The 21,928-nt window shown below is 48.5% G+C and overlaps 1 protein-coding gene across 3 annotated transcripts in view; it reads right to left on the reverse strand.

Annotated features, from left to right (window-relative positions):
* Positions 1 to 2,260: 2,260 nt before the first annotated feature.
* LOC122739875 (prosaposin) overlaps positions 2,261 to 21,928 on the reverse strand; it is a 35,379-nt gene continuing 15,711 nt past the window's right edge. The window contains exons 3-15 of one of the 3 annotated variants that reach the window (XM_043981584.1): positions 18,773 to 18,847; positions 18,170 to 18,295; positions 13,238 to 13,444; positions 12,567 to 12,710; positions 10,598 to 10,654; positions 9,233 to 9,238; positions 6,791 to 6,919; positions 5,587 to 5,682; positions 5,025 to 5,199; positions 4,771 to 4,928; positions 4,304 to 4,384; positions 3,841 to 3,951; positions 2,261 to 3,569 (exon numbers count right to left, since the gene is read on the reverse strand). In XM_043981584.1, the coding sequence (XP_043837519.1) occupies positions 3,534 to 3,569; positions 3,841 to 3,951; positions 4,304 to 4,384; positions 4,771 to 4,928; positions 5,025 to 5,199; positions 5,587 to 5,682; positions 6,791 to 6,919; positions 9,233 to 9,238; positions 10,598 to 10,654; positions 12,567 to 12,710; positions 13,238 to 13,444; positions 18,170 to 18,295; positions 18,773 to 18,847 (1,401 nt within the window). In that variant the 3' untranslated portion in view covers positions 2,261 to 3,533. Of the gene's footprint in view, positions 3,570 to 3,840; positions 3,952 to 4,303; positions 4,385 to 4,770; positions 5,200 to 5,586; positions 5,683 to 6,790; positions 6,920 to 9,232; positions 9,239 to 10,597; positions 10,655 to 12,566; positions 12,711 to 13,237; positions 13,445 to 18,169; positions 18,296 to 18,772; positions 18,848 to 21,928 lie in introns of all 3 variants that reach the window. The other 2 variants (XM_043981585.1, XM_043981583.1) reach the window with 2 other exon arrangements.

Below are 21,928 nucleotides of genomic sequence, written 5' to 3' on the forward strand. Positions count from 1 at the left end.
TAGTTGGTCATTGTGTTCATTAGAGTCGCTAAAGCTTTCGAAGAGTGTCTTGATGTTTTCTCCTGATCCTACTCTCAATTCCTACAAAACTTCCCAGTCTTCTCTTTAACTATCTCCTTCATCATTTTTATAGAACAATAGTATTCCATCACATTCATATACCATAACTTGTTCAGGCATTTTAGAGTTGATGGTATCCCCTCAATTTCCAATTCTTTTGCCAGCACAAAGAGCTGCTACATTTTTGTACATGTGGGTCCCTTTCCTTTTTCTGATCTCATTAGGGGGATAGACCTCTTACTGGTATCACTGGGTCAAAGGGTTAGCACAGGGGGCTGCTAGGTGGTGCAGTGGATAGAGCATTGGAGTTAAGACCTGAGTCCCACCTCAGACACTTACTAGCTGTGTACCTTTGGGCAAGTTATTTAACCCTGATTGCCTCCCTCCTCCCCCAGAAAAAAAAAAAAATTTAAGGGTATGCACAATTTGTGGAGGACATTGATCCAAATCGCTTACCAGAATGTTTGCATCAGTTCTACCAACAGTGTGTTTAATCTATCTTTTTACCTATTCTTGCCAATGAGGAGGTCTATGGAACTTCAGAGTTGCTCTAATTTGCACTTCTCTAGTGATTTAAATAATTTTCCTTCCCAAAACCATCTATTCATATCCTTTGACTATTAACAGTTGGGAAACGGCCATTATAAATTATCCCCATTTACTCACTTCAATTCTAATTCTAGCTTCATTGGTTTTGTTTACACACACACACACACACACACACACACACACACATATAAAAACCCTTAATTTTATGTAAGCAAAATTGCCCATTTTGACTTCTGGAATCCTATCTCATTTGGCAACAAACTGATCCCCCCTCTCCATGGCATGGTGAGTTTCTTCCTTGTTCCTCTAACGTCTATGTCAGTCATGGACTTTTTTGGAGCTCGTCTTAGCATAGAGAATGTGAGAACAGTCTACACCTAGATTTCTGCCAGACCGCTTAATGACTTTCCCAACTATACTTGCTGAATAGCAAGTTCCTGCCCAATGAGCTGGGATTATTGGGTTTATTAAATACTAGAATGTTGACTGTTTCCTTCTGGATATTGTGCACCCCATCTTAAATTCTCTATTTCTTACCCATTAATGTCTTGGCGATTATTGCTTTGGAATACAATTTGGGGCAGGTAGGTGGCACAGTGGATAGAGCACCAGGCATGGAGTCAGGAAGATGAAATCTTCCTGAATTCAAATGTGGTCACAGACACTACACTGACTGTTATGACCCTGGGCAGGTCACTTGACCCTATTTGCCTCAGTTTCCTCATCTGTAAAATGAGTGGGAGAAGGAAATGGCAAACCACTCCACTATCTTTGCCAAAAAAAAAAAAAAACCCAAATGGGATCAAGGAAGAGTTAAAACTGAACAACAAAATTATCAAGGGAATTAATGGGAAAAAGGTGGGGGAAAGAAAGGTACTACCTACCAATACCATTAATTCCCTTACTATTCTTGACCTTTTGTTGAAGAGCAATGTCATTTTTTCCTAGATTTATAAATTCTTGTCATTTGATTGGAGGAGCCTACGCAAGAACAATTTAATTTTTCCACTTATTTAGATGTCTTTGAAATTTGTTCACAGTTCCTGTTTTGGCAGGCAGACTACTAACTCTTCTGTCTTGAATTTGTGGGTAATACACACAAGTGCTGGTCATGTCTTGAGTTTCTATGTCTTCTTGGTTCCTTTTGGCATAAGATAAATTCTTTATCTCTATATTGTGGCTATTTTTCCTCTGCCTGATAGTCCAAAAAAGCAGGAGTTGCAAGCATGCTGACTTGCTAACAAGATAAAAATTAGCAGCTAGGACAAAATTTATTTTGAGATTGTCTTTGCTATTTAGGTGCACTGCCTGTACGAAACAAGTTTGCTGTTTTTTCTTTTCCTCTAGTCACTGTCTTTCATTTTATTGTGTTAGCTCCATTTGTCTATAATATTGCTTTCTTTTGAATTAAGGGTGTGGTTTTGGGGGGTCTTTTAATATTTTCCCAATTACATGTAAAAACAATTTTAACATTTTTTTAAAAAATCTGAGTTCCAAATTTTCTGCCTCCTTTTCCTTCCCCACTCACTGAGGGGGTGAGTAATTTGATGTAGGTTATACATATGTAGTCATACGAAACCTATTTCCATGTTAGTTGTGTTGTGAAACACTCCTTACTCTAGGGGCAAAAAAGCGACAATGACCAAATGGATCACAACAACTTTAGTTTACTGGAACTTTTATTGTTAATTACAGAAAGCTTTAAGGCAAAACCAGAACAAAACAAAAATCATCAATATTTACTTCATTTAATAGCAACAACACACCTTGCTTCCCTGAACACTTAAAGCAGAGCAGAAGCTGCTATCACAAGAAGGAGAAACTGAGGCCCAGCCTACAATTTGGTAACAAGGGAGAAACTTGCACTTGGGTGGGTCAGCCACATTTCTACTAGGAAGCAAGAAAAGCAGGACTTTTGTCACCCATGTTAATTTTGAAAATAATGATTAAGAAGGGGCTCTAGCAGCAACCCCCAAGCTGTGTTGTGTGTATTTGCAACTGTAAGACACACCAGAGAAATAAGCAAACACCCCCCCCAGAACTAGTGCTTTCCAGACTCCTCAGACTTGGGCCAATATAGTTACCATACAAGTCGGGCCTCAGAGAAGAAACAAGTCACAGAATCTCTCCCCCCACCCCCCAGATAGACCCCCCCCAAAGGGTATCCCACACTGACACAGCCCCCATTACAACTCTATCCCACTTCCCGAAACCCACTTCAAAGCAAAGGTTCAAGAAAAGTATCACAAAGAAAGAAGAAAGCTACAACCTAAAGATGGGGGTGAGTGCTCAAAAAACTAAGCCAAGAGCTGGACTGCCTCCATCCAGCTAGAGCAAACCAAAGCCTCACCCTCTCCTTCTAAGCCAAAAGCAGCTTCTTCCGAAGGAGACCAGGACTCTTCCACATTGCGGGCAAAGCAAGAAGGGCTCTGAATTCCTGTCCTGGAGGACACAGCTGTGCCTTTCTCCAGCCACACAGAAGGGCTAAGCGGAGCAATCCGGCATAGGGGCAGGGGCTCTGACAGCTCTAAACACAACTAACTGATTTGAAGTTTGAAACCCCAGATGAGGCCACTGGTAGATATTTGTAAGGTGCAGTTGGGCCTGTGCTTGTCATCCCTACCCACAGGCTCCTACTCGCACCCAGCCCACATCTCCACCAGCCCACCAGACTCCAGTCCACGATACAGACATGGCATGTCATTCACCCAGCAGAGGAGGAAAAAGTGTGGCAACATGGCCGAGTACAGCGCCTCTCAGGCCCACGGCAACGATGGACAAATGGAACAAAAGGATGATGGGATGAAGGGAGAAGAGGATGTGAGGCTCATTTAAAAACAGGAGAAAAAAGTCAGATCTTTAAGTTCCCTTCCCCCAGACACACAAATAGAAAGAAGTGGCAATTTCTCCAAGAAAGAAGGGCTCTAGTTCCATACATGGCGCTTGCAGTGCTCAACAGCCTAGGAGAGAGAGAGGAAAAATTAGGTTCTCCCAATGCCAAGGCCCCCAAACTGTTTCCCCTCCCAAACTGAGACCCAAGACAACACCAGGAGCTGCCCCCAGCCCACGTATTCATCTTTAGTGCAAACAGCGAGCACTTAATAAATGCAGGCTGACTTAGAGAAAGTGAGTCCAACGGGAACTGAGGGGGAAGAACAAGCAGCACAAGGAACCCCTTGGCAAGGGAAGGTCCGGCACATGCACTTCATGTGAACAGTGGGAAGTACTTACATTGCACTGAGCTGCTGTCTCCATGTTCTTGCACCAGTAACTCGGGCCCCAAACACACTGCTCAGTTCCCAACAGGGGCTTAGGAGCTGCTTTGGGACAAGCTCCAATTTTCTATATGGAGAGAAAGGGACATGAAAAAGCAGAATGAGCTGGGCCCAGCTTCCCCCTCCCTCTCTACCTTCCTCCCACTTGGGATGAAGTGACCAAGTTCTAGGGAAAGGATGGTGCTTAGACCAAAGTTGTCTGGCTCCCTTGGGTCCCATGGGGGAGAGGGGGAGGGAGGGATGCTGCCTAGACCCCAGAGATGTCCAACTGGGCTGGGAGGAGGAAGGGGCTTTCTCCCACATGACACGAGGGCAATGATCCCACCCTGCTAGAAGGGGCTCATGGCCCACAATACTCAGCTCTCAGGAGGTGCCCATGGGCCCCAAGAACAGGTACCTGATCACGCTGGCATGCTTACCAAACACAGAGAATCAGGATTCAGCTCATCATGCAGGGCTGCTATCAGGACGGGCTCATACTGTTCCACAAACTCATCACACTGTTCAGCAGGACAAAGGGCAGCTCTCAGACACCCATGTGGCCACACAGGAGACTCAAAGGAGCCATCATGCTCTAAGCACCTTCCCAACATGCCCCAAACTAGCCCCTGGCCACCTCAGTGCTGAAGAGCTATCCCATCCACTTCAGACCTCCCCAAACCTGTCACCTCCCTCCCAAGAGAATCTCAGGGTCTCCCTGCTCAATTCAGAGGCCTGGCTACCTCTCCCACCCTTAGGAAGGAGTGCTCAAAGACCATTGGCTGATGGCTGAAAAACAAAACCCTCGATCTGATGAGGATGGAGGGAGATCATGGGTGAGCCCTGTGGGGCCCCCCGGCTAGTGCAGACCTTTCTACACCCAGGAGTCATCCTGCCCAGGCATTACCTCATCCTTGTACACTCCAGGCAACATGCTACAAGCCTTCTCAAAGGCAGCAAGGATCATGGCCTTTGTGCTGTTCTTATCCAGGTTCTGGTCCAAATAACCATCGACCTTCTTGCAGACATCACAGAAGACGCCACTCTTAAGCCGGGCCACATTGACTGTAGAACAGAGAGGGATGAGGCGTGTGCAGTAACAGCCACATCCAAGATCACGAGCCCCGGGCTCCAGGCCGGCACATGGCCTCCCACACTCACCTGACTTCTTGTTCTGGCAAAGGTTAAGCAGGCCACAAACCAAGTGGGGGCTCGTCTCGTCCAGGAGCAGATCCACGATGGCCGGCCCGTAGGATTCCACCAGGTCTCGGCACTCCTCAGCCATGGACTTGGGGATCACGGAGCACACTTTCTCCACGGCATGGATCATGTCCTCCTAGAGCACGAGGCCCAAGGGAGGCTGGCTCAATGGCTGCTGGCCATGGGAGCTGGGGGGCTGGCACTTTTTGTTTGGATTTTGGTGGGAGCAGACAGAGGGGGAGGGCAAGAGAAGGGAGGAAGTGACAGGAACATTCCTGGTCCCTCACAGAGCGGAGCCCAGGTGCCGGCAGACAGGACACTCACTGTCTCCAAGGACCTCAACATTAAACTGATGCCAAAAGATCTGGGGAGGGCAAAGCCAGCAGGCGCATCTCATTCTCACACTGAAGCAACTTGGCTTGAAGGAAGGACAAGGGGCCCAGAGAAACCATGCCCAGCCCCTTGTCTGGGCTCACTAATGCTGGAAGATCACGGGAAGGGGCTGACCGCTGAGCACACATACCTTAGTCTTGTTGCCCTCCAGCAACTTGATGATCTCTTTGATGACATACTGGCACAGCTCACAAGTGGGACCAGCTCTCATCTGAACCAAGTTCTTCTGTGAAGAAGCACATGGGGACCTCAGGGTCAGTGGGAAGGCACTCCCTGCCTCGAGGCTCCTCCCAGCACACACTGCTCCAGACTCAGGGCTGTGCCTAAGTGCCTGTCACAGGCATGGGGAAGCAGAGGCACCGGGACACAGGATCCCACAACAGGAGAACGCTGAACTCAAGACTCTACACCGGGGTCTCCTGATTCTGAACTTGGGGCCCCAAAGGCCTGGCTGCTGGTGCCATAAACATGCTCACTAGCCATGGGACCCAGGGGCCTCAGGCTTCTCATCTGTAGGATGGGGACAACACACACTCTACTTCTCCCAGCAGACAACGTGGAGCCCACGATGGCTGCCTACAGTTAGACAATACCTTTGCTTGGTCTCCCCAGGCCTGGGGCTGGGGAGATGGGAGCAGGAAGGGAGGGAGGGTTGGAGAAAGAGCAACCTGAATAAAGGTTGCCTAATTTTAGGCAAAGCCAACACATTTGGGAGACTGGGGAAGAGAAAGTAGATTTAATGGGCTGATCAGAACTTAGTCCTTTTCTATGGAGGCAGTGCAGAGAGCAGACTCATGGAGTCAGAGGACCTGGGTTCAAATCCCACCTCTGATGCTTAGTAATTGTATGACCTCAGGCAAGTCACTTCCCTTCTCTGGGCCTCAGTTTCCCCATCCAGCTCCACATCTATGATCCTGTGACTTCCCGGAGGTGTCATTCAGGGAATATTCACCACCTCATTCAGCTCCAGAGTGAGCCAGGCCACACCGGATGCTAAAACCTTAAGAAAAATAAACTAAGCGCTACAAAAGAGGCCCTGAGACCATGAAAGTCAAGCCAAGGGGGCCAGGCCTGTTCTCTGAGTGAACCTCCTCATCTAATCCAAGTTCTGTCCCCCAAGACCACTCCCTGAGGAGTTAGAGAAAAGCAAACTGGAGGGTGAGCTTTTCACAGAAGGCTTTGAGTTTGGCTGCTTGAGTTGGGCAAGTGAGTGTCTCAAGTTCATCTGTGTGTCTCAAATGAGTCAGTGAAGACCTGCTCCCATCTCTGAGCTGTCCCTACTGCTCCAGAAAGACCCAATGGACAATGGCTGAATCAAACAGGGCGAAGCTCACCTTGACTGGCTCCACCAGCTCCAATGCAGGCATCACGTTGTTGCTGGCCATATGAGCTGAGACCAGGGCCTGCAAAGGTGTTTTCTTCCCTGTACAGAATCCAGCATAATCACAGATCTCCTTGGGTTCCTTGAGAAAAACACAATGGGGAGTCATCTCCAAAGAAGGCAAACATGCACCCCACCAATGAATGTACACACCACTGCCTCCCCCCACAGCCCACAGGCCTCTCACAAATGGGGACTGCGGTAGCAAAGAGGTGAGACAAAGGTCTGCTCTGGTGACACATTGGTCAAGGAAACACTGTGCTGTCTATCAATATTGGTAAAACCACCATTGGGAACTTAAGTCATACCTTTGGCTTCCTCTTGTCCATGTTTTACTGAGGGACTTATAATATCACTGCTTAAACCCATCTATCCTATGGACCCTGCTTCAATTTTTTTTGGTTTGTTTTTTTGTTTGTTTGTTTTCTGCAGGGCAATGAGGGTTAAGTGACTTGCCCAGGGTCACACAGCTAGTACGTGTCAAGTGTCTGGGGCCAGATTTGAATTCAGGTTCTCCTGAATCCAGAGCGAGTCCTTTATTGCCACCTCGCTGCCCCTACCCACTTCAATTGGAAGGTCATATCCAAAGGAGTACTCTCTCCCTGGGATATTGGGGGTAAGGGACCAGTAATCAATAACAAATTACTGGAGCTTTGCTTTCCAACAACTCCCAGCAGCCCAGTTAAGTCCCAGAGATCCAGCCAGTCTGCTCAATTGGCCAGGGCGCTAAGAATTAAGCCCATCCATCAGCAGGGAGCAGGTTTTATGGATTATCCACAAACAGGGCAGAGCAGTGACAGGGTCTAATTTTTTAAAAAACTGAATTCATCTGAAAGAAAAGTGGAAAGCTATTTAAAGGTGATGCCACCTTTAAAAAATGCTTGGGGCGGAAAGACCAAAACCAAGCTGCCAATCATCCGAATCCTACACATTAAAGGCAGTGTCCCCCAAACACCCCAAACACTGAATGCTCAGGAGGTCCCGGGCTTCTCTTCCTTTGTACTATTTAAGTAGCAAAGTCAAAGAACCAGACACAGCTGAGGGGTCAACATGGGAGTCTGAGACAGAAAGCTAGAGGTGGCTGTTTCCAGAGCCTGCAATCCACTCAGGACCTCACTTAGAACATTTCCCAGAGGGACAAATACCACAGAGTCCTTACTATAAGAAAGCTCATGGACCACCCTCTGGCAGCTGGAGACTGAGAACAGGGGAGGCCGCCTTGGGTTTGAGGGCAGATTCCTAAATAGTCAAGGATGGCCATACTACCTCCTTAAATCTGGGTCCATACCGGAATTGGAAGAGTAAGGTAACAAGACAGAATATCTAATTGGGGGAAAACTGCTGAAAATAGGACTTGAGACAAGAGCCCAAAGGAAGCCCAAACTCAAACTTCCAGGGCCATTTATGGAAAGTAGGCTTTCTCTACCCCCTCAAAAGCCATTGGCCTGAGGGGGAGGGGAGGAATGGGAGGGTTGGGGGGGGGGGGGCTTAAGCTTTTCTACATCTTGAACCCTTAGGTAGTCAGTGATTCCCTTCTCAGATTGTTGCTGTTGTTTTAAGTTTGTGATTTAAGGAAACGACAAATTTCAATTAGAAGTTAGTGAAAATAAAGACATAATTCTTCCCCCATGCAGATGGGGGGAAAGGGTCAAGTAACCCTCATCTGTAGATGCTTCCTTTGACCATATCCCTGGAGGCATAGAAGGTTAAAAAAGGTCCCTCAGTCCTTCAAATGAAAAGTATTCTTGACTAGAGACAAATAGAGAGGATAGAGAGGTGGAATTAGTAGACATCTACTCTTCAATGGAAAAACGAAACATCACACCTGCAAAGTTGTCCTTCAGAAGGGGGTGATTGGCCCGATTACAAGAACAACTATCGTTCTAGAATCAATGCAGGCCAAGCCTAGTCATGATTCCCAGGTACCCAGAGAAGGCAGAAGGCAGAGGCTGGAGGCCCAATTCCCTGGATCCAAGAGAGCTGCTGTGTAGTTTTAAAATATCATTCATGCAGCGGAAGCATTCCTATGGTTATGAAAAGCAGTTCTAAAGGCATGCAAAATGTTCAGTCTGAAAGACATATGGACTCCATCTTTGAGGAACAAGTGAGCTGCTGCCCCTCGAACTGAAAGATGAGGCAGGCAGGCACCCACACCTGGACGTGGCCGGAAGATCTAGGCAAGTTCTCATCACCTGCACCAAGAGCTTCCTCCACATCACTGCAGTGAGTGGGCACCCACACTGAACCCTGCCCTTCTCTCTCCCCATGTTTCTGAGTGGATAAGCAGGAGGTAATAGGACAGTCCTAGAGACAAAGCTGGGAAAGGGAATTTGAAAAGGAAAAGCATCCACCAGGCAGCACTACCACTACTACTGACAAGTTTGCCATCACATACCTGATCCTGTGGTTGAGAATAAAAACAGGAGGTCGGAGTGGAAAATAAGAGAAAGGAAAGGACACAAGAGGTAAGAAAAAAAATGTTAAATAAAACAAAATCAAGCTGAGAACCACATGTAAACAAAGGTGTCACAAAGCAGCTGAGCAGCCAGCAGTCTGTCCTGGAGGGGGGCAACCTACCTGAGGCTCTGCCTGCCTGACAGCCATGTGGTCAAGGGGTTCTCTGAAAACAGCCACAGAACCCTGGGCAGACTGAGTGCCCTCTCTGGGCCACATATTCCTGCACTCTGCATAGTAAGTACATCAACATGCCCAACTGAATTCTGAAGACCCATTCAAACTAAGGACGTGTGATGTGAGTGCACCAACTCTCCCCTGAATACTGCATGCAGCGAAGAGGGATAAACTCCCCAATTCTATAATGAATAGAACTCCTACACCCCTAAGTCTCCTCAGCCACAGAACATATGGGAGAGGAATGTCAAGTGAGCCTTAGGTGCCTGACAAAGGTCAAAGGACAGAGAAGTACCCAGCCAAATTAAGTTAACATTGGCGAGCATATTCCAGTTCAGAAAAGTGCATTCCCATTTGTGGGACATTGAATTCATCCAGTTACAAGGAGACTTGCGTAAAAACCCACCTCTGCTCGGCAGACCTTATTCCCCCCACACCTAATTCTCAAGAGTGGGTCTCTAGTCGCAAAGGGGCTGGCAGAATACGGATGGATGGATGGCTCAGTACAGACCCATTCTCACGGCTAGAACACCTCATATAAAAAGATTCTTTGGGGATTCCTGGATGAAGCCTTTGCCTCCCACAGCCTTGGCAGAACAGTCACAGTGGGCATGCCGCATCTGAATTTAAGCAGCAGCAGCCCTGATCTGAGTCAGGGTGGTGAAGCACAAGCTCGGGGTAGCGAGATCATGGCCCACTCCTGCCCACCCACCCCCTCCCCACTTCCATTTGTGGCTCAAGCTCGGCAATTCAAGGATCCAGGGATTTTGAGCAAACGGTCCCAAATGAGTGGGGGTCATCTCTGAGCTAACCATCAGGGAACAGAAATTTGGTGGTCAGGCTAATGGGCACCTACAGACTCCATAGGAGGAGTCAGATCCATCAGAGGTGCTATGCTCCCCACTTTGTAAATTAAGGAGTTCCTGAAAAACCTAAAGGGAGAAACAAATTCATAAGAGACAGTTAATTTTGCTAAAATCCAGCAGTGTTAAGGCCCAGAAGAGGCAGTGAGGGTAACTCTGAGGTTGAGAAGATTCAAGAATTGTTCAGCTTCTGGCTGATGAAGAAACTATTTGGGGGGGGGGGGTCCAAAAGACAACACTGGAGAGGAACTCTTCCCTCCACTTACCATGTGCATCATCATTTGGACAGCAATTTCAGAATACTGGGTGATATAGGACTTGCACTGCAGGTGAGAGGAAAAAAAAGTCAAACCTAATTTAAAGATGAGTTAACTATCACAAATCCAGAATTTCCCAGCTCCACTATTTAAGCAGCAAAAAAAAAAAAAAACAAAAACGGAGCTGGGCTCTGAGTATCCAGACACAAACGAGACCGTGCCAGCACCCAAGGAGCTCCCATTCCACTGGGCCTTAGCAGGAACCATAGGATCTAATTCTAAGTATGGCTGCTGGGAACACCAGAGGTTAACAGATGCCTCGCCCTTCCCTTGTCTGGGGCCTGCCAATATTCAACCATGGACACCCCCTCCCATCTCCCTTCTCTCCCCCAGTATGTATGAATGCCTCTCAAGGAGGGCAGTGCTGCACAGCAATCCATTCATCGGCTCTCCACCCTAGGTCCTCCCAGCATCTCTTCTAGAACACCTCCAGCTCCCCTGCAGAGCCTCACCATGGCCCAAGGCCTCCTCTGCTTGCCTCCCCCACACCACACTGAGGAAGAGGACGACAAGCACCATGCCAATGCTTATGTTCTCAAGCCCACCTCCTTATCAATAATCTTTCTGGCTGTCCTCTTCACTAACAAGCACTGCCTACACCTGTCTGCCAGCAAGTGCTTCCTTCATCTAGCCCAAGCATCACTAACAAGCACTGTCTACACCTGTCTGCCAGCAAGTGCTTCCTTCATCTAGCCCAAGCATCACTAACAAGCACTGCCTACACCTGTCTGCCAGCAAGTGCTTCCTTCATCTAGCCCAAGCATCACTAACAAGCACTGTCTACACCTGTCTGCCAGCAAGTGCTTCCTTCATCTAGCCCAAGCATCACTAACAAGCACTGCCTACACCTGTCTGCCAGCAAGTGCTTCCTTCATCTAGCCCAAGCATCACTAACAAGCACTGCCTACACCTGTCTGCCAGCAAGTGCTTCCTTCATCTAGCCCAAGCATCACTAACAAGCACTGTCTACACCTGTCTGCCAGCAAGTGCTTCCTTCATCTAGCCCAAGCATCACTAACAAGCACTGCCTACACCTGTCTGCCAGCAAGTGCTTCCTTCATCTAGCCCAAGCATCACTAACAAGCACTGCCTACACCTGTCTGCCAGCAAGTGCTTCCTTCATCTAGCCCAAGCATCACTAACAAGCACTGCCTACACCTGTCTACCAACCAAGTGCTTCCTTCATCTAGCCCAGTCATCCTTCATCCCTCTCCCTTCACTGTCCTCCTTCTATTCAAATGAAAGCCTTCCACAGCTTCCTACTAGCTCTAAGGCCTGGCATTAAAGGCCTCTACAATTCCATTCCATCCTCATCTCACACACTGAATTCTGGAAGAATCCACCTACTGCCTCCACGCCTTTGCATTAACCACCTGCTATACACGTAGGCCTCAATTCCATTACTCAGCATCTTCGCCTTCCTTCCAGGGCTGGCTTAAGAGCCCGGAAGCCTATGCTGATTCTCCTCTTCTAACCCCCTCTCGCCCCGTCCCTGGAGTTAATGGTGTTCACCTTTTCCTCTATTTTGTATTATCCTTTCAAAGACATATTTTATTCCTCCTAGAGAATCTAGATTCCTTAAGGAATGTTGTGCATCTAAGCAGGCACTTTCAAGGGCCTTGGCCCCCAAGTACAATTCCAGCTTTCTCTAGCTGACTTTCCTATACGTGTGGCTTGGGCTAAGTCTCAGCCGACTAAACAAGATAACCTGACCTGAGCTAGTCCCAAGTTTTGCCATCTTTGTAACTTAGCTCACCCTATTTATTTCCCTTGAAGCATCTGAAATGGTGTCATTAAAAGCCTTGAAAAATGACAGGAAGGCCTTTAGACTGAAACCAAACCACCGGCATTTCCAGGCCCTTTGGGAAAACTCTGGCCTGGAAAGCTTCCCTTCTGTGAAAAGCCCAAGAGATTTTACCATGTCTGAGAGGGCAGCCCCGAGACGATCACACTCTTCCTTGAGATGATCCACTAAGGAGTCAACGAAGGAGGAGTTGGTCTTTATAGCGGTCTGAACATCTGTCACTAACTTAACACAGTCTTGGCACACGTCCTCTCCAACCTGAAGAAAAGAAAGGACATAATTCAACGTCCTAATTGTCTCTGCCCCCACCAACAGTCAAAATGGCATGGACACCCAAGAGAAATAAACAGGAGGCTCCCCTCTGGTTTTCTTCATGGTTTTTTCCAGTCATACTTTCATCGTGATGGAAAGCCAACTTAATTTTCAAATTGTTGGGAATTCAGAGTCTAAAAATCTCTAATTCACAAGAGGCAGTGTGTCACGGTGGAGAGGGCCAACCAGAAAGATCATCTCTGTTATGGGCACCTCTCCAAAACTCAAGTTGCTGAGAAGGGGGTGACTTGTTGTGGTAGTGAATTCCCTAGAACAAGACCCTATGCCTTTGGTTTGAATGAGTTGCTGGAAGGAAAACCAAGTCTCTGAATGTCCTCATTTTGCCTCCCAAACACCCAGGACACAAGCATTCGGCCGCATGAAGACAGGTCAGCTAACTAAACAGTGCCCAAAATTCCCATCTCCCTTCCCCGCCCCCCCAAGTATCTCCACAAATGGCTTGGCCTGCTCACCTCTGATGAAAGGGGCTTTTTCTGGGTCTCTCCCTGAGGATAAAGGAGGAGGGGAACATTGGCCATGAATGGAGCCACCACTTCAGACATGTCTGCTTCAGAGATGGTGTTGGATTCCAATTCCTGCTGATGCTGACTCAGAGTGGCCAGATGTTTCTGAAGGGACCGGCAGAAGAGGAGGGCGGTACACACCTCCTCAGGATTGCTCTAAAATTGTCCGGGGGGGAAAAAGCAAACCCCAAATCACTTCTGCTGCCACAGGCCAGTCGGTAGCTTGATGTAATCCTACCCCACCACCCAAACAAAGCGGCCTCCTTCTGCCTCACAAGCCACCCCATATACCTGAGGCAAACCAAAGGCAGCGCCCAGCAGGTGGGCCCGTATCCCAATGGGGCAGGTGAATGGAACCCACTGCTTTCCCCTCTACATCAGGTAGCACGGGGGTCCAGTGGTCAACGAGAGACAAGTTCTAGGCACTGTGTTCATGGACACTCAAAAGGAGGATTTTCAAGGTCATCTGACACAGGAATTCCGTCTCCAACATGCCAGGCAAAGGGTCCTGCTTCTTGGGTGCCCTCAGTTTAAGAAAGGAGCTCACTTCCTCCAGGGGTGACCCATTCTGTTGTAGGGCTGCTCTGATGACTGGTCATCACCCACCATCAATTCTCATTCCAGCCCTGAGGTAAAGCAAGTTTGGGCCAGGACCTTCTGCCATCTGCCAACCTTTCCAATAGCTGAGGGCTATTGCCCCTTGCCCCTTCACATCTATTCTGTGGGTAAAACACATTCCTGGGGCAGCTAGGTGGTGCAGTGGATAGAGCACCAGCCCTGGAGTCAGGAGGACCTGAGTTCAAATCCGGCCTTAGACACTTAACACTTACTAGCTGTGTGACCTTGGGCAAGCCACTTAACCCCAATTGCCTCACCAAAAAAAAAAAAAAAAACCACATTCCCAGTTTCCTCACTTGCTCTTCACTAGGTGACATTTCCAGCCCTTCTTAGCACCCTCTCTCTTCTGCTCTGGCTCCTCTCCTGCCTGTCCATGTCCTTCCCAAAATGAGGCATGCCCAGCTGAACACCATCCCTCATAGAGGAGGCGACCGGATGGCAGGACTTGTACTTGCCTGCCCCTCCAGACCCCTAGCTCCCCCTTTCTCTTGCTTAATATTTTACTCTTGCTCATACAGCCCAACACAACAGTAACACTGCTTTCAAATGACCTGCTGTCTGTGGCCCCATCTCCCCCATTCTGTATGTGTTCCTGGTGTGGTTGAACCAACACTAAGTATGTCCACACTAGTTCATTACTGTTTTGACTTGGCTTAGAGAGGTCTGCACAAGCCTATCAAGCCTGGGGTTCTGTTCTCTGGTGGACACCGGTCTCATCCACTACCACTTCTAGGAATCAGGAGATGCCAGAACCAACCTAGTCGATGGATTAAGAGCTTCAGGAGTCCTGGGGCTAGGCCTTCACCTGGGCCAATTAAGCAGCAGACTCACAGCACCTTAGAACCCTCTACATATCCAGGGAGTCCCCCCAACATTCCTTCAAGTCTTTAAGTCTCAACAAACATTTTCCCCCAAAGAAACAGAGTGCAAATGGGGATCAGGCTCCCAAGCTATGAACCAAGACTCCATTTAACCTGTATTATAGTTCAAATGTGACAACAGACCAAGAGCTACAGGGAGGCAGATACCACATGTCAGCAAAAAGTTGTGAGTTCTGGCTCAGGACACCAGGGACACCCCACCCCCGCTGCTGGGCAGTCAGGGTGACCCCCACCCTACCCAGGAAAACAATCCAAACCCACTCCGCACCCCAAATCAGTAGTGGTAGGACTTGGAGTAAGGAAGGCCTGAGTTCAAGACCTGCCTGACACATGCTGACAAATAACTTCTCTGTGCCCAAAGTGACTCATAAGAAGTTAGAGATGGTTTCTAACTGCTTTCTCCCCAAACCTGACAACCATACTGTATGTATTGTTTTTCCCATTTTATGGAAGAACCTGGTACCTGCCCAGAGTCACAGAGCTAGCCAGCTAGATGACTTAATTCCTAACCCTCTCCCCTCGATCACACTGTCTCCCCCTGGCCTGGAGTCAGGCCCCCTGTGAGGCTGAGGGACTCGAACTGGAGGGGGCGCCCCCACAGGGGGGACTCCTATCAATATGTCCCCCCCACCCCCAGGAATGCTTCTCAGTCCTGGGCTCCATGTTGGCCTGTGTCTTTGGCTCCTCCCCTGCCTGCCCCAAGGGTGCGTCTATGCAGGCTGCTTTCCTCTGCTCACCCAAGAACACTTCCTGGATGGGTGTCCTCCCTAGCACACTATGGAGCAGACTGATCTGGGTCCTGCTCGCTCTTTTATCCCTGAATCAGGCACATACAGGCCCTCCTAAGGTTCCCCAGGGGTCCTTGCAGTAAGCAGAGGGAGACAGAGCAGGCTTTTTTTTTTGGCCTCTTGGCAACCTCCCCAGACAAGACCAAAAGCCCATCACCCTTAAAAACTCAAGATTCTGTAAGTGCTAATGAAAGATGGACCTTTGGGTGCTGTAAAGACTCAAATTATAATGAACATCTCATCAGGTACAAAAATTCTGGAATAAAAAAAATCCAGAAAGGAGATGAAGCAATAAAAGGCCACTGAACGAGTTGCTGCAGAGGCAAAGCTTAGCAAACCGGTTCCACTCCATAAGATGCTCTCCTTTGGAATGCCTCGATCCCCTGTCCTACCCCAGCCCATCACCTGACAAACGTCAGGCTTCCCATCAAGCTTCCTCAACTCCTAGGCACCCAAGATGGAGAAAGCCACACACTTCTTCTATCTGCTTCACCCGCTAATTGACTCTCTAGTGGTGCCCACCCCCCCCCGGAAGGCTCACCAACCCTCCCGACTGATGCCCCAGCTCCTTCCCCAGAGCATCTCCTCCTCAACACGTGCTCTACTTCCAAATCTACCAAGAAAACCTAGGCCATCCACCTCCAACCCTCTTCTTCCCTTCCTCCTGTCTCTAGCCCCGATAACGTTCCCTCACATTTCCTCCTTTATTCCAGTGGCAAATTATCCTACATGTATACGTGTGTGTGCATGCACATGTGTACCTATGTATGTATTTACATGTACATGCATGCCTACATGACAGACAGGTAGATATACAGATACATGCACGTATGTACGTGTGTGTGTTTCTCATCTTTAACTTTCCACCATCTTCCGGTTCCTTCTCTCTGCCTATAAACATTCCCCAACTAGAACCTATCATTTTCCTGTATTTCTCCTCCTCTTTACAGAACTCCATGAAGGTTTGGCAGGACCCCACTTATCTGATACAAGGGGGGAGGGATATCAACAAAGGCAGCTCGTGCAGATGGGCAGACACCCCTCAGGGCCTGCTGCCCCACCCCCAAAAACCCAACCTGTCCGCAGTAGGGGGAAGTTTCTGAGGCAGCCCAGTGTTGTTTTCTTTTGTAAACTAACTCCCTGAAAAAAAAAATCTCCCCAAAGCCTCCCCACTCAGGGCCTCCACTTCCTCCCTTCCAAACCCTCAGCAGGAGGGGTCCACCCTTTCCTCTGGTCTTCTGTGACACTGTTGTGTTTGGCACACCTGTGCTCATACCTGTCTAACCGCTCCTCGGGCCCCTGGCTGCCTCGTCACCCACCCCGTGTCACAGCTGCTAATTGGGGGAGTAGCTGGAGGCTGTCCTGGACCCCCCCCCTTCTCTCCACACCCTCGCAGGCTGACATCATCAGTCCCCAATTATCTGCTGCAGGTGACTTCTAGATCTCTATCTATCACCTCACAAGCCGCACTAAGATACTCTGAACTGGACGTCACACAATGTGCCATGTCCCAAACAGAACACACCCATCTCTGCCACTGAAGGGCCTCCTGTCCAGCCAATTGCCCAAGCAGGCAGCCCTGGATCCTCGATGTTCACTCAACTGATCCCATTCGCGGCCAGTCTTCAGAACTTAATCTCCTACCCTCCCATAGCCAGCTGCCAATGTGATTCTCTGGAGGGGGCAGATAGGACTACTCTCCCTCCATCCCCAATGCCAGTGGCTTCCTACTTCCCATGCAGGGGCTGGCAGGCTACAGAAGGAGGGCTAAATACAGGAGCCGAGAATGGTTTTTACCTTTCTAAATGCAACAAAACTTTACCTAACAACGTAAAGGCACACAGGCCAGCTTGACAGTGGGGCCTGGGATGGGCCAGGTGTGGCTCATGGGCCCTGGGGTACCAAACGCTGCCCCCTAGGAGGTCCCATGTGAGATCCTGTCTGCCCCTTTCTATCATCCTCCCTGCACATAGTCTGACTCCACGGCCCAGCCATACAGGCCCGCTGTGCCCATGCTGGCCCTGCCTACGCCAGTACACTGCTCTCCCCTTCCTCAAATGCCCAGCCCAAGGAGGGCTGTCTGTGACACCCTCAGCTCTGCACCAGCTGCTCTGGCCTTATCCCCAGTCACCTCAGGGGTTCACATGTATCTCTGCATCCCCAAGGCTTCCACAATGCCTGAGGCACTTCTGTTTGGTTCTGTCCTTCCTGACCCCATTTGGGGTTTTCTTAGCAACGATTCTGGAGTGGTTTGCCACTTCCTTCTCCAGCTCGTTTTACAGTTGAGAAAACTGAGGCAGACTGGGTAAAGTCACTTACCTGCCCAAGGTCAGACTATTAAGTGTCCTTGGAACTCATGAACATGAGTCTTGCTGATTGAGCCAGCCCAGTGCTCTCTCCACTGCCTGACTATGTAGTGAAACGATTAATGTTTGGCGAACGACTGGCAGTGTTGTTACAGGACCGGGCCTGCTCTAATCCTTGACCTAAGAAACATTAGATCATTTTCCCGAAAGTAAGAGCCTGACTTCACTCTGACCGTGCCCTGACTGTCCCTCACACCGCCCCACCGCCTGCCCCAGCTGTGTTCTTACCATTTCCCCTTCAATGGCACTGATGACCACTGGCAGATAGGACTCCATTATCTCCTTGCACTTAGATACCCAATCCTCTTGAGGAAGCAGCTCACACTCCTTTTCCAGGTAACTCTCAATTTCAGCCTAGGATGAGAAGACACAAGCAAGACATGAAGGCCCGAGAAGGGGTCCCCACAATCTGTTCAAGGCAGAAAGACAACTCTGGTTAGCTGTGGGCAGCCAGGAAAGGAGCTATGGTGCTCCCCACAGAATAACAGGCCAAGAAATGTCCTCATCAGCACTGGGCAGGTGGAACTTCCCGGAAAGGCTGTCCCTCAGGCTGGGGGCCTAACCCAGCCTCCCTCAGCCTCATGGGCACAAGCAGAAGCATGTCAAGGGGAACTAGTGTCAGCATCATGAATTCTCTCAAATATCGATTTGTGGTTCCCTGTAGCAGCTGAAGGGGAAATAATCAAGCATAGTCAATTTTGGGGGGTGGGGAGGGAAGATCATTTGGCAAAATGCTTTCACTGCTCTGGGAAAGGTATTTAACTGAACCGAGATCTCACCCCCATTTCTCCACCTCGTGACCCCCACCCACGACAGCAACAGCAGGCTCACCTCAGTGCCATTTTGTTTCAGCAAGTTCTCAACCACTGTGACCATCTCCTTACACGCTTCACAGGGGAGAGATTTCTGGAAGAGAGAGAGCAGAGATGAATTCTAGTGAAGGGCTTAAGATGCAAAAGTGAATCCTAGGGGCAGCTAGGTGGCAGAGTGGATAGAGCACCGGCCCTGGAGTCAGGAGGACCTGAGTTGGGGTCCAGTCTCAGACATTTAATAGTTATTAAACTGTGTGACCCTGGGCAAGTCACTTAACCCAAATTGCCTCACCAAAAAAAAAAAAAGAGTGAATCCTGAAATGTGCTCTTTCTCTACAAACACACCCATATCTCTGCTCCATGCTGTTATAAATGTTTTCTACAATTACCTAAGAGAAGACACTATCCCTACCAGACAATACCACCTCACAAACCAGGACTCTGCACTGTAACAGGTTATAGATTATTAGACTAGAAACACTTCATTTCTCCCTAGACCTCAGTTTTTTCATCTGTTCAATAACACCTACCATGGAGGCAGGCCTACCATGGAGGCAGAACTGCCAAGACCTAGTAAACTGTACACGCGGGGCAAGGAATGGAGGCTAAAGCTGAGATTATGAACTAGAGAACGACAGAAATAAGTTGTTTTTAGATAACGTTGATTTGGGGAGGTCTCTGGGACAGCTGGTTTGAAGTGTCCCACAGGCAGAAGCTATGGGGAGAGGCTAGAGATGGATATATCCATCTGTGAGTCATCTGTAGTGAATCCCTAACAGTGCAGAGAGAGAAGGCCCAGGGAAGGCCTTCTTAGAGGCCATGGAATGGATGATGAGCCAGCAAAGTAAAGGGAGAAACAGCAGTTGGCCAGGCGGGACAACTGAGGACAATGTCTAGCATGTCACGAAAACCCAGAGAGCAGAGACTGTCCAGGAAGAAGAGGGTCAGAGGCAGTACCAATTGAGCCGGATTTCCAAGGGCTCAAGAGTACAGGGAAGTGGAACCTGAGAAAAGGAGATGTCAGACATTGTCTGGAAAAGACTAGGGCACACCTGAAGGAAGTATGAAAATGGGGAATGGGAGGGTCTCTGCCAGAGAAATCAGAGGAGGTGGGAGAAAGAGCATGTCAGGGGCTGGTCTCTGCGAGAAAAGTCAGTTTCTAAGAAAAGTAAGAGATAGGTTCTTCAGCATAGGGCAAGCAGTGATAGAAAATAAGGTTTGGAATACTTTTGCTGTGGAGACAAACTTGTGGTGTGAGCCCACTTCCTCCAGCTCTATCTGGCAGCCAGGGGAAGGAATTGGGGGAGGGGGAGGAGAATGGTTGGAGTAGCACAAGGCTAGGGTTTGGTGAGGGATGACCAGTGATAGACAAACAAGGGTGGAAGGGATCAAGATAGAGTTGAACCAACTGTTTTCAGATTGTAATGGAAGAAAAAAAGAAGTTGAGACAGAGGTTCAAGAAAGTCCTGAAGAGTCACAGACTGGAGTCGAGATGATGGCAAAGAACCGATTCAGAAGGGATAAGGCATAAGGAGGTTACGATCAGACAGAGGCGGCCATAAAGGCAAGGGACCGGGAGGCTGGGGAGTTTGAGAGAACATCGATACAGTAAAATGCCCTACTACGTAAGGGCTGGAGCTCAAGAGGGAAATTGTGAGGCAGGTTCTTACTATCTTTGAGAATTGAGGGAGAAAGAATGACCTGGGAGCCAGTAAATCACATCCACCATGATCCAGATTGGATGGAATGAAAATCAAAAATCAAATGAACTTCCCTAACATAGGATTTGTGTCTGGGAACTGTCATCTGCCTGAGGCTATATTTCCAGACTCTTGCCACACTAAGTCACCCAGGGCCCCAAAGGTGGGTGAGATGATCCAGCCTAAAGGATCAATGTTTGACCATGTTCCTGTAGAAATGAGTCTATGGCAACTGCTCACTGGTGCCCAAAAGCAGACAAAAGGCAAGACCAAGGGGCAACTAGGTGGCACAGTGGATAAAGCACCAGCCCTGGATTCAGGAGGACCTGAGTTCAAATCCAGCCTCAGACCCTTGACATTTATTAGCTGTGTGACCCTGGGGAAGTCACTTAACCCCCATGGCCCTGCAAAACAAACAAACAAAAGGCAAGACCAAGGCAAACTCAGAGATCCTCCTCCTGTGGGTTAAGACAGGGGGAGCCAAGACCTAAAGGACAAGAGCCATTCAGACTAGATTTCTTTCTATAGAAGTTATTTTCTTGGAAGAACTGGAGAAAATAGGATTCAGTGCTCCAAAAATGGAAAAAGGCAGCATTGCACACAGAGCTGGCTTTAATGACGCTTTCCTGTCTGTCACAGAATTTCCCATCTACCCCCAGATGACAGTTTTTGCTAATGAAAAGAATGCCTGCAGACCTGAGTGAAGTGGGGGACCCTATGTCCTCTGGAGAATCTCTGTAGGTGAAAAGTTTGGCTCTGGGCCCAAAAGAGCAGGAAAGGGAGCTGGTGGGGCAGGAAGACTGCTCACTCTACTGGTGGTGCTCCAACTTGGGATCTCTATTCCACTGTGTGATGCTAGATAAGTTACTCCCCACAGCATCTTGGCTTCATTATTCCTAAAATGACTCAAGTGATCTCTAATGTCTCCCAGCTCTAAATCCATAATCCTAGAACCTCTGAACAGAAGGTGACTAGGACTACCCTTAAAGACATCCTGAGGAAGGCCACACTTCTGTTACACAAAAGTGCAAAGAAGGAAACACTATTAAGTCCAAAACCAGAAGCAGATTCAAAATTAAATCTGAAAAAATTTTTAATTAACTTTATTTATTATTGTGTGGGAGGAAATTGTGTGGTGTGATCCTGGCAATCCCATTCACATCTATCATTTAAAAAGGGATGGGTAGGTCAAGTGCATAAACCTATTTTGTAGCAATGAAGAATCCATGAATCTTAGGCACATCTGCCTAGTTCATGAAGTCTGCAGTGATCACACCGAGTTTCTGCAAACAGACTATTTCTCAGAGAAAATTCTACATTGCTATCATTTACAGCTATCAAATGTCAACTTCTGATCAGTACAGAAGGACCTCCTCCCTCCACCCACCCCAAACTTGAGAAGCCTGGAAGCTACTTTGCCCTGGGATCTATACCTGTCTATCTGGTTACTCCAGAAAGCATTCAGGGGACTGATT

This window comes from Dromiciops gliroides, chromosome 2, assembly GCF_019393635.1.
Source record: "Dromiciops gliroides isolate mDroGli1 chromosome 2, mDroGli1.pri, whole genome shotgun sequence".
Classification (NCBI taxonomy): Eukaryota; Metazoa; Chordata; class Mammalia; order Microbiotheria; family Microbiotheriidae; genus Dromiciops; species Dromiciops gliroides.